The following is an 11,671-nucleotide window of genomic DNA, read 5'->3' as shown; positions in this document are numbered from 1 at the left end:
GAGTCAACATTACGATAAATCTTGCTCTGACTGCAATGATCGTGATTTGTAAATTAGTTGAACGAATCGATCCGTTTCCGTGCATTTGCTCCAGTCGTGGTCTATCCCAAGTATTCCGTGTCGATTGAAAGCAAAGTCCCCGCCAATTACGTCGCGCTACGGCTGCGCGCGAATATGCAAATTGAAAACACTCCCGAGGCGCAAGTAATTGTCGCGAATTAACCGCATCTCTTCGAGAGACGAAAAGAGCACGAGTGCTCTTTGCTCGTGCCCGACTGGCTTCAAATGCTGTGAAAACAATACGAGCCCCTCACGAGACGCAGTCGGCGAAGAAGAGGAACTCCTAGGTTCGAAATGGTTCGAGTCACGCGTTTGATTGGTGGGGAATGATTTTTTACATATTCGGTATTATTTCAAGAATTTTTACCCAGACATTGAGTTTTTACCGGGATTTAACGATTTCACTCACCATAATGAGCGTGGAAAAGAATGAAAGTTCAAGTACACGAGAAAAAACAGCAAGCTGAAATAACGAGACGAACTACCGTTTCGCGACACAGACCTAGACTGAAATTTAATTTAAAAGTACAAGGCAGATGAGAAAATTCTGCTAGGTATGAGAATGTCACGAGAATGAAATGTTAAATTATGTATAAATAAAAATGTTAAATTCTGGCAACGAAAAAGTAGATCTTATTGCAAGAGAGGTGAAAGCAACAATAACACCAAATAAAGAAATACCAAACAGAAATCCAATTAAATCCGTCGTTAATTACCAAGTAGTAGAGGCGACGAAAAGTAAAACCATATAACAATAAATGTTAAATAACGAAAATAAAATGGGATGAAAAAATAACCTGTATGTTTAGAATAAATCCTACAGTAAGCAGAAGATGTAGTTAAAATTTGATACCACTGAAAGTGACTAAACGCACTGTACGGACCACTTCCATGACTATATTTCTAGCAATTATTCAACATCACACCATCTTTAATTTCGCAGTTCTACACGGACAGCCACGGAACGTGGTGCTCTGCTTGCTGGAAGTGGCTCGATTGGCATCGATATATTCCGTGGAGCCGCCGGGACTAGTTCAACTCGAGAGGGAAATTGCTGAGGAGCAAGAAAGGGATCTTCACTGTTTGTCCGACAGCGGTATATCTCACAGCAGCCTCGTCTCCTGGCAATTCCAATCGCCGTCCCCCACCGCGACGCCCAGGCCCCAACCAGAGAAAATCAAACACAGCAGGTACGTGTACTACGGAAATTAACTGAAATTAACTATGGAAATCAGCTTGTTGAGGTGCAACCAACCGTCACAGAGAGTAGGCACGACAGAATAATTAGATTTTCAGGTGGTAACGTTCGATCAGGGTAACCGGACTTTCTTTTCGAGGAATAGTGACGCTGAAGTCGCCATTTAACCGTTTGCACTCGAGAGGTGACTCTTTGTCACCACTAGGTTTGACAATAAAATGATTGTATGGTAACATAAAGGTGATTTGATTCTCAAATCTAATCTTACCATTCGAGACAATAGAATGCTAAGAAAGCTTTTCGAGTTGCTGATAGATACCACAAAAAGAAGCCTCGAGTGCAAAAGGTTTATAAATTTATTGCAAAATTGCAAAATTGCAATTTCATTATTAACAAAAACTTTCTACAAAACTTCCCACCTGACTTGACTGCTTCGGGAGAACTGATGATGGTCCTATGCTATACTTCATACCTGAGACTCATGCCTCTTCTGCTCATATGGAAATGTTGCAAATTTTAAAAACACGTGAACCCATATTGACCCTCGTGGGGTAACTGAAGGTTACCCTCTTTTCATTCGAGGGGCGATTTAGAAGCGACAGTCTTTGTTTATCTTACAATTTAGATTTCATTGAATCTTGAACTGTTCGTAGCGATCATAAATAGCTTCCTGCGCTGGTACACTTTGAAGTAGTAGTAAAACACTTTGCTTCCACGATTCTCCAGTCATGGTAGAAGAAGGTTTAGTCATTTAAAATGTTAGCTTTCTGTAACGAAACTGTCGTCGAGTGCAAAGGGTTAAAAGGTGTTGACGTCATCTTACCTTTCCACCCCGATGGTCAGTTACTGGTACCTTTACCTCGCTGCAAGTTTGACGACCATGCGTACGCATGGCTGAAACGTGATTCGACGACGAAACATGTTGTCAGAAGGACGAGGCTCTCCGTTTGCTGAAAAAGGATTCGCTTAATGGGCGAATCTGCGAGGCGTTACATTCTCAGAAAGACAGCCGTACGCTTACCTCAACCGTAACGCAATGCCGTAGGAGTGGCAGTGTTTCGTAGCGTGTAAAGCTTACGGTATTTACGCCGAACCCGTAGACGTAGACGATACGCTGGCGTAATTATGATAAGTAACAGAACTGCTCTCTTAACTACCGTTGTCATAAAAACTTCCCCGCAGATACTTTTTAATGAAGACGATAATTGTTGTATCGTGTTACTAGTACGCGCCTCGTTTAACGATGGCAGTGAAATGAAAATCCTTTTCAGCGTTTTTATCGAATGATACCGAGATAAACGTACGAGTTGTTGACTGCTTAATAGTAGAAGTATCGAGCAAGTCCATTTCATCCATGTATGTCGAATTTTTTTGTTGAAATTGCACAATTATCAATTACACTTTTGTTGGAGTTTTTGGTAGTTATTATTGAAATAGGGTTAACTAATTTCGAAGATGTAGTAGTATGGTGATCAGATAATTCAGTCACCGCGATCACTATTATGATTTCACGTTTGTCGCGCACCGTTAGGTATTTGTTTGCTATTGTATTCCACTGTCGCGGCTAGAATATTGATTACATTGTTATGCCAATATCGGTAAATTTGAAGTACATGGTTTATTCCAACTAAAAGTTAGGTGCATTCAGATTTGATATTACTAAAAGAACTTTGTTTAAAATTCTAAATTAAATGAAGCCATTATAATTCTTTCTGTGGAGGAATAATTGCTTTAGAATGAGAGCTAGTAGACGTACTGATAGATACTTCAAATGCACTGATTTTTTGCAGTTCAGCGTCGGAGGTTGCATCGACAGGAACGCATTGGTTGGATCCCACGACTGGTACAACGCACGAGCCCGAAATGCGAAGGTCGGTGAGCGATAATGGGCCAGCAGGTAGCGATGGGGTGCCCAGTGATACGACAGAGGACGACTGGTCCCGTGGAAGCGCCGAAGATCCAGACGAAGTTCCATCGCCGTCTTGCTCACCTTTGCCCTCGCCAGCCGAACCGCCAGAGCACACGGGGCCTATAACGGAACTCGATCGCAAGGTGTAGTAACGATTCAAGCTCGAAATAATATTATTTTTATAGCGAACCTTCGAAGACACTGACCGAAGTCGAAATAAGTAGAAGTGTGGATGTCAGGATCTCTTATTGAAAAGAAGTGCTCTTTGGTGAATAATGACTTACCTACTCAGGCAAATTTGTCTCTAAACATATTGAATATTCTATTTAGACCTATCAGACCTACAAACAGAGTCAAAGATGGTCAACTGGGTGAAATTCCTCGCGGGAAATCTTTATACGCCGCTGGACGCGCAAGTTGCATCGCGTCACGTTCGCTATGAATGACGAAGAACGAGGAAGGGATAAAGAAAGGCACAATGGACGCGAACAGCTCGGTTTAAGCTTTTTCACGTATGCGTTTGCACGCTCGCGGACCCATGCATGTCGAATTCCTGCATACGAAACAGCGGACGTTGCGAGACTGAGCATCTTCGACTTTTCCTGAGAGAACGACACAGCGATTTATCTTTAGGGATAGTCGATCACTCTTCGTCCATCGCGTCGACTTAAAAATACGCTGCCACCGTTTCGTGGACAATTTTTACTTAGCGCGATGTTCCCTGCTGTTTTTAGGTGAGGAGAGCGACGGAGGCGGTCCAGAGACTCTGTCAGTGTCCCTCGGAAAAGTGCTCCAAGTTGAAGGTGCGCAAGGTTGGGGAAGGCCGTTACCACATCGCCGGAAGAAACGTCTTCATCAGAGTACGTAGCCTCTTGAATCATCCTTTCATCTTCCAGCGTTATGGAACGACTAACGCGAATAAGCAATTTATCCCTTTCAGACCTGAAATTTTTTTTTTACTCGTACTAATGTAATTTAATTTTTAGGTTTAACTTGAACTAGTAGGGAAAAAATTAAATAAAGGTCCTACTAGTGTAGTTTTCGAGAGAAACTGGTCTTTCTTTATGTGCACAAATAAAGACATTCGTCCTAAACGATAATGTCGGTAATTTTTTTATTTTATATCCTCAATTGTGGACACCAGGTCTGACAGGGTTAAAAATATTTTGCGAATGGTTAAGCGAAAACAACGTAAGTTTTATAAAAGACTATTAATAAAAATGGTCTTTAAGGCGTCCGAGCTAAGACTGACTTTGGCCTTTTCTCGGTTCTTCCTAAATATTGATTCACACATACACTCATACATACGCACCGACCACCGAAAAGCGGTGCCGATTGTGCAAAAGCAGCACGTATAATTGGCTATACGATTTACTTCGTATAATCATTTTTCTACAAACGCCAGGTCTTGAATCGTTACAGCGAACAAAGCTCCTTGAATTATTAAAAGCGTTACCGGGTGAAATCTTGCCAGCTGCTAATGATCGTCGTGCTACTTTCGTGTTCGCAGCTTTTGAAGGGGAGACACATGATGGTCAGGGTAGGCGGTGGCTGGGACACCTTGGAGCATTTTTTGGCGAGGCATGACCCCTGTCAGGTGAGGACCCTCAACCGCGAGAGCACGCCGCCTTCACCCCACGGCAACAAGCACAGCAACTTTCTTCCAATTCGCGCCAAGTATCGCAGCCCTCCGCCGGAATTCGTCTCGGCCCGCTAGCCTAAAAGCACAGTGCCTGTTACAAGTCCACGCTACTTCACGTTCATGCTGCTGTTAGTCCGTCTGGTACAAGTAGAGTACACGACACGCGCGACACGTCGACAAGGTGGCGTTACAGAGACGAAACGTTGTTTGTACGCAAAGGTGACTGAACCGTGACGAGTCAGGGGGGAGGGAACCATGCTGATAGGATAGACGATGGATGACGCGGTATATCCCTGAATTTTCATTAATCGAAAACGAACAGCAAAACCTGAGACTTTCCTTCTTTCCAATCACTGTGCGTTCACGAAATCGAGGAATTTCGAGGGTTCTTTCGCGTATCTATCAGCGAACGTCTCCAGGGATGCGTGGTCTATGTTACGCCTATGCTATCTCACGATTACATCACTTCTATTCTCGTAATCATGTACACATTGGTACCAAGTGCACCTATTTCTTAGATGGATAAGTTATACAGGGGATGGCACTATTTTTTATTACCTTGTCATGTAATACGGTTGGGGAGCACTAACGTTTCACGTACGTCCTTGCAAGTGTGTTAATATGCAATCTTCTTACGCGAAGTTCGAGTATTCAGGGGGCAGGTGACTAGAATCAATTCAGTAATTTCGAGGATTGATTCCGATGAATATTCTGACGTTCAGAGGTTACGTAACAGTACTAACATTTTTCTATTTATCGTAACTCTCAATAATTTGTGGTCACAGCGAGTACTTGGAATGAAAATCAATTTCTTCCCTATTCTAAAACTGCGGCGAGTTCGTTGTGCTTTTGTGAATGACATCAAAATAAATTCATATCATCGAGACTGGTATCTCCCTATTTGAACCTCATTTTCTTAATGATCAGACGCTGATGATCTGTATTTTAAGTTTGTACGACGTATCGGGAAAGTGAACATCAAGAGCAGTAATTAGTTAATAGGAAGAATTGATTTCCATTTACAAAATTTGACGATTATAAACACTTTTATATATACGATTTATCGAAGTAGCTTCGAGTTACGTGCCCCGTGCATAAGTGCAACGTGTGTATTTGTTTGTACTGTATTCACTTCATTGATTGTACGATAAAAGTACAAAATTATTTTTCGTACAATATTCACTCGCCTCGTCGCTTAAACGTTTAATCCTTTCGATGCTGGGATCGCTTAAAAAGTTTTTAATCGAAGCATTTCGTGCGTGGAACTCTCATCGGCATGATGAAACACGCCAGCCTCTCGAATCCTATATAGCACCGAAAGGGTTAAGTGTCACGCATACCACAGATGACGGGCATATTAACGCTTGATTTGGAAATTGTCTAACAGAAATAGGTAGTAGGGCAATGCACCTGGTAGAGGTAGCTTTACGACCGCAATGACCAAAGTTCGTAAGTGGTATGTCGAAACGATGCCAGTTACAGGTTATCAGAATGTCGTTTACATTCAAGATAACCGTGGTATATTCTCTGCTCCCATTCCAAAATTCGTACTACATTTGGAACAAAATTAATTGGCCACTCAAGATCTCGATTCATATTTTTATTTTGCCGCCATTCGATGCAACTTCGGAGTTTACGTTAAATATTATTACTTATTATTTGAAATGATATATGTAATTACATCAATTCGATGTGGTATCTTGTCTTTGATATATTTATAATGATATCGATGCTTGCTCGGTGTCATATAGTGTTAACATCGTTCTGTATTAATTCCAACGCGATATCAATGCAAGGTTTCAATACCTTTTGACGCTTCTTATTAAATGTTTTGGTATCGAATTGCTTGGACGTTATCGATATGTATCGTATCAGTTTCGTTTCTAGTGACAAAGTTGCATAAGGGACTCTAACATGTAAACAGTTCACGTTAGCTGGATGACAGATAGAGTGACGAGGATGGGGATAACGGTGTAGCTGATTAATTTCGTTCCGACTGTAAATTATTTCTGCTTAGGGATGTTCGATTCTTACGAAAAATTGACTCAGAATCGTATGTCCCTATTTAAGCTCCGGCAGTCGATCTATGCATGTGATTATAAGGAAGTGCAATTATAGACTCAGGTAACGTTTGCCTAAGTCAAGAGCCTGACCTCTTAATGCTACAGGAAATTGTACTCTTCGAATGAACGATTCCGTCTCGTAGAAATGCAATATAAGGGATAAGATAATCCTGTCCAGATTCTCCAGATTGTTAGGTACAATCTACGTTGCGTGAAACTTGAATATTTGATATTACTTGTACTTGGTCATTGCTACATCTTGCAAAGGCGAATCTCGTAGTGCACTTAAAATATTTTTCGTGGTAAGCAATATAAGGCATATAGGCTATAACTGATGACAGGGTCGGTTACAATGTTCGATAATTCATTGTATTTATTTGTATTGAACTAATAAATTGACAAAATGTTGTTACATGATGCGTCGAGCAGTCGACACGAATGAGGTTGCCGATTACATTATGTATAAAAGAAGAACACGATTGAGTAAAAGTATATAATAATCTATTTATATGTAAGTATAAATAGATTATATTATATATAAAAAAGAAAACTCAAAATTCGTATCGTGAGAATTTTGTTATGACTCTCAAATACGTTTTATCAAGAGAGAACGTATTCTTTCCAAAACGTTAGCAACCTTAGTGTTAATTCTTTCTTTATACGAATCGGTGAAACGATACCTTGGTTTTCGAAACATTTTTTCATTCCATATCTGGCTATCATATCCGCCGACCCTGAAGTAATGATTACACTTTGGCACATAATCGATAACGTAATTAAATCGGCTATCTTGCAAAATGCTTCATGATAACTGCCATAATATATGTTTTGTACTTTTATAATAAACATATAGGATAAGGAATGCGAAGGGCGATATCGTCGAAATTTACAACGCGTTGTGTTTGTTGGGTTCACAGAAATGCAAGGGCACAGGAATGTGCAAAGGAATACCAAAGCAAAGAAATGCGCGACGAGTAATGTCGGCACGTTGAGGCTATTGTCGTTCGAGGATTTATTTTTCTCTTTTGTTAGACTTTTTCCCCTAAATTGACTGTATCATAGCCTTCCACTTCGTATTGTTCAACGCGTAGTACGCATCTAATAATTTCGTTAACATATTTTGTTTGTATTGGCGTTGGAGACTGTATTTATTTGTAAATGATGTATTGCGACGTAACGGCGAACAGGATAAATTTACTTCGCTACCTATTATGTAATATCATCTTTGCTACGCGCGAATGAAACAATTCCGCCATATTATATTATTGTAAACATATTAATCGATAAGTCTGTCTATATAGTTTAACTAAGTTATTTTGTACCTGCTTGCTTCTACGCAGGGTATCGAAAATATTTTCCTCGTAAAACCGGACATTACGCATTTATAGGTTGCTATCGTGTAACGTTGTCCTTGGAATAATAGCGTTTATTTAATGCTGCAATACTTGCAAATTTTGTTAGAAAACAAAGCACCGAATTCGCGGAAGTCTGTGCAGTGATTTGTTGATACGTATTTCGTCGCACGATAGCCATTTTCAATTTGTTTCTACGTGATTTGTGATACGATCATATCGCATATACTATTTTTAATTCTCGCTTAATGTTTGTACTCAAAACGTGCTTTTGTAAAACCTAAGTTGTAAACGTCTCGTATATTTCACGTAACACGTATGGCTAATAACGTTAGGTTTATGTAAGTACGATACTATTATGTTAATTGTTATATTTTGTTGAACAATAAAATATTTAATTACGAATCTCGTCGATGAATCGTATAATACGATGATCACAATCGTATTTATATTTCATTGAAGTGGGGATTGGAGGGTGAGTTTTAAAGACGAATCTATAAGTAACAAATATATTTTTACTTTCCTTAAGGTGCACATGTTAATACAAAAAGTAAATTAAGTTTGGTAAACATCACTGTGGTCATAATAATCAGTCTGACACAAATAAAACCTACAATTATACATAATTCATATAAGAAGACGATAGAAGTTTCAACGCTCGTGAACTTTGGAGAATTTAATGATCAACTTCATCCGTCAAGTAGTTAAAATAATAATACTCGTATAGAGTTAGAATGTATGTGAGGCGTCGTATTTATTTAGTTGTATTCATTTGTTACAAGATGTATCGTCAATGGTGAACGTTTTTATTTCTTCTTGCTTTTTCCTAGCGTTAGCGTATGATGGAGTTGAGAGTACTGTATCTTTCGTTTGTTTAATTCTATAATATCGTCCTCGAGTTTCTTTCTGCTCTCCTCCACCTTTTTCTTCTCTTCCGTGTGATCTTTTTTCAGTTTATCGAATTTGTTGTGAAGCTGGAAGGTACATACGCGAACGAACTTATAAAAAAAACCGAAACATATCGACGTTTAACAGAAATATATATTCATACCTCCTTCTCGGCTTCTTTCAATTCAGCTTCCTTCTCTTTCACCCGTGCCACGAACATCTGCCGCATTTCATCCTCCTTCTGTTGGAGCTCTTGCAAATGGATGGATCTCTTTGCTTCGCAGGTCTGTTGAAAACTAACTGGTTTATTTTCACTATCAACATCGCTAAATCCCATCTAAGAGCAGGAAAGTAAAGATTGATAGTGGCATTTTGAAACACGTAGGAATTAATACCTCGCAGAAGCAATTACCTGTTCTAATCGCTTCTTACGATATAGTTCGTAATGACGACAATGCGTTTTCTCCCTCATGTCTTCCATATTTGTTCTTATTAACATTTCACGCAATTTGACGAAGTCGCAATGGGATTCGTTTTCCACTACAATAAAGAATATTTTAATCAAATCAAACATTTCGCTACGTTAGTAGCGGTACGTTTTATTTGAACGTAGCGAAGACGAGTCAGCTGACTTTTAACATTGTGATCAATCAATTTTTTCAATATGTATAAATTTTAGCTTATGGGTAATTTTTGTTACCTTGCACCGTGCCCCATGGATATTGTCGAGAGCGCATCATTTTGTTTCCAACTCTAACGAAGTCGGTGCTACCGACTACTGCGAAAGGTACGTGCGCATTCATGCTACAATTTACTTCCGATACACTTTCGTCATCGGTAGGAAATTGATAAATATGAACTCCGTTATTTTGTAATTCGGATATAATCTTACCCTGCAACGCGAAAAATTCATGTTGAATATAACGCGTGAATTTAACAATACCTCGAGGATTACGACATAGTTTTTACGATGTACCTTGAACTTTTGTAATTCTGTTTTAGATATTGTGTCAGCTTTAGCAATAATTGGAATGATGTTAACTTTTGTGTCAAGTTTTTTCATACACACAAGGTCGATGGATTTTAATCTACAATTACATATTTGAGGCTGAGTAAGATTGCTGAGGTATTAATATCTATGAAAAGCATTTTGTATTGTATATTTACCCATGACCAGTAGGGCAAATAAAATATAGACAAACATGAATACGACTATCATGGTAAGTAGCCAGAGAGCGTTTTATTTTCAACTCTTCCTGCAAGTATGCCTCGAACTGGGCATCAATGTAATCAACAACTGCTTTGAAGCTATCTTCCTTATTAATCTGATCACCGTATCCAACTGTATCGACAATAGTAAGCTTCAGCCGAACATTGCTCTCTTGTAATTCATATGTGTGAGCTTTAAGCTTCACAGATGGTAGATTATGTGGACTTGGAGTAGACTCAAAACTTGTATTGAAAAGGGAATCCATGAGAGTAGACTTTCCAAGCCCTGTCTCACCTATTGTAACACCCAACCACCACTGTAGTAACAATACTCTAAAATCTGGAGCACATGCTTAGCATATGGCAAAGTGTTTTCCATACCAATACAGAGGATGTTGAACACAAATCCATTTTGAACTGATTTATTCACCAATTGATCCGGAAGACTATCGAATCCAACGTGACCGGATAATTTCAAATTACGCAAAGAGGATTCCAACTGAAAGTACAAATTTTGCATAAATGTTACGAACATACCTGACCGGATATTAACAGTACTATCTATAAATGGAGCGAGAACGCTTCGACGAAAGTACTGTTGTTATGACAGAAGACAGACCAACGCCCTTCAGGCTGTAAACACTACACATACGTTGACGATAGCTTAGATTTACACTTGAACACAAGAAAGGGCATTTAAATGATCCTTTCCAGTGACAAAAACAGTCAGAAGTAACGTAGCATACGCGTAAAATTGAAACAAATCAACACGTACCTTTATACGCTCTACATCCGCCGACGCCATTTTTACTACTAGTGACGCGTGCGTTTACTCATACTGCAGTTCTCTGTAGTACCACTCATACATGCGCCATCATTGATAGTGGGTGCATCCAGGAAAGCAAACGTGGGCGACTATTTCCCGACACTCGACCCCAAGAGGTACTGGTTATTGTACTAATGGCGCCATCGGTGGGAAAATGCCCAAGTTTGTCGTAAGAATAATTCTCACTATTGCTAGTAGATGGCCTTACTACCTAGAGTGTCGATAATTGTTGCTACATTTACAAATAAAAATGTATTTGCTGCGTTTAAGTAATGTATTAAAATATTTTGTTTACTGTAGTGTTATAAAATAAAGAATCGTATTAAGTATTCACGTATTTATGAAAAATAAAGAATAATCGATTAAAAGGTATCGGTGGTGCCATCTTAGAAAAACTGTGAGAACTATTTTCATTACAAACTTGGGTGTTCACCCACCGATGGCGCCACTGAAATCAGTACTTACCCCTTTGCGGACGAGTGTCGACAAATAGCCGCCCAGACACTTTTCCTATCACGGACAAG

At 39.4% G+C, this 11,671-nt stretch overlaps 3 protein-coding genes across 6 annotated transcripts in view; 1 reads left to right on the top strand and 2 right to left on the bottom strand.

Annotated features, from left to right (window-relative positions):
- LOC128896222 (growth arrest-specific protein 2-like) overlaps positions 1-8,629 on the top strand; it is a 36,165-nt gene extending 27,536 nt beyond the window's left edge. Inside the window, exons 5-9 of one of the 2 annotated variants that reach the window (XM_054159437.1) lie at positions 1,004-1,250; positions 3,049-3,310; positions 3,902-4,027; positions 4,678-4,764; positions 7,790-8,629. In XM_054159437.1, coding sequence (XP_054015412.1) covers positions 1,004-1,250; positions 3,049-3,310; positions 3,902-4,027; positions 4,678-4,764; positions 7,790-7,864 — 797 coding nt within the window. In that variant the 3' untranslated portion in view covers positions 7,865-8,629. Of the gene's footprint in view, positions 1-1,003; positions 1,251-3,048; positions 3,311-3,901; positions 4,028-4,677 lie in introns of both variants that reach the window. The other variant, XM_054159436.1, reaches the window with a different exon arrangement.
- LOC128895943 (uncharacterized) overlaps positions 1-11,671 on the bottom strand; it is a 151,656-nt gene that overhangs the window by 79,186 nt on the left and 60,799 nt on the right. The gene's annotated exons all lie outside the window — the stretch shown is intronic.
- Positions 8,720-11,237, bottom strand: LOC128896223 (septin-2). Of its 3 annotated transcripts, XM_054159439.1 has the most exons (8): positions 11,097-11,237; positions 10,703-10,820; positions 10,280-10,616; positions 10,089-10,200; positions 9,813-10,005; positions 9,525-9,652; positions 9,276-9,449; positions 8,720-9,198 (listed from the first exon to the last, which is right to left on the bottom strand). In XM_054159439.1, exons 1-8 carry the CDS (start codon positions 11,124-11,126, stop codon positions 9,031-9,033), a joined length of 1,260 nt encoding a protein of 419 aa, XP_054015414.1. In that variant the 5' UTR covers positions 11,127-11,237; the 3' UTR covers positions 8,720-9,030. The 3 variants fall into 3 exon arrangements, with proteins under 3 accessions (XP_054015414.1, XP_054015415.1, XP_054015413.1); XM_054159440.1 differs by lacking the exon at positions 11,097-11,237 and having other exon boundaries at positions 9,276-9,398; positions 10,703-10,960; XM_054159438.1 differs by lacking the exon at positions 11,097-11,237 and having other exon boundaries at positions 10,703-10,949.

This window comes from Hylaeus anthracinus, unplaced genomic scaffold, assembly GCF_026225885.1.
Source record: "Hylaeus anthracinus isolate JK02 unplaced genomic scaffold, UHH_iyHylAnth1.0_haploid 0, whole genome shotgun sequence".
Classification (NCBI taxonomy): Eukaryota; Metazoa; Arthropoda; class Insecta; order Hymenoptera; family Colletidae; genus Hylaeus; species Hylaeus anthracinus.
The sequence above is the reverse complement of the archived record's forward strand: the minus strand, read 5'-3'. Positions and strand labels throughout refer to the sequence as shown.

Bases quoted from the DNA above. Each gene is read 5' to 3' on its own strand.
- LOC128896223 (XM_054159438.1), bottom strand. From the start codon at position 10,856: ATGTTCGTAACATTTATGCAAAATTTGTACTTTCAGTTGGAATCCTCT. The intron at 10,201-10,279 runs GTAAATATACAA...ATGTAATTGTAG, and splicing joins ATTTGCCCTACTGGTCATGG to ATTAAAATCCATCGACCTTG. The intron at 9,450-9,524 runs GTAATTGCTTCT...TCCTGCTCTTAG, and splicing joins GTAAGAAGCGATTAGAACAG to ATGGGATTTAGCGATGTTGA.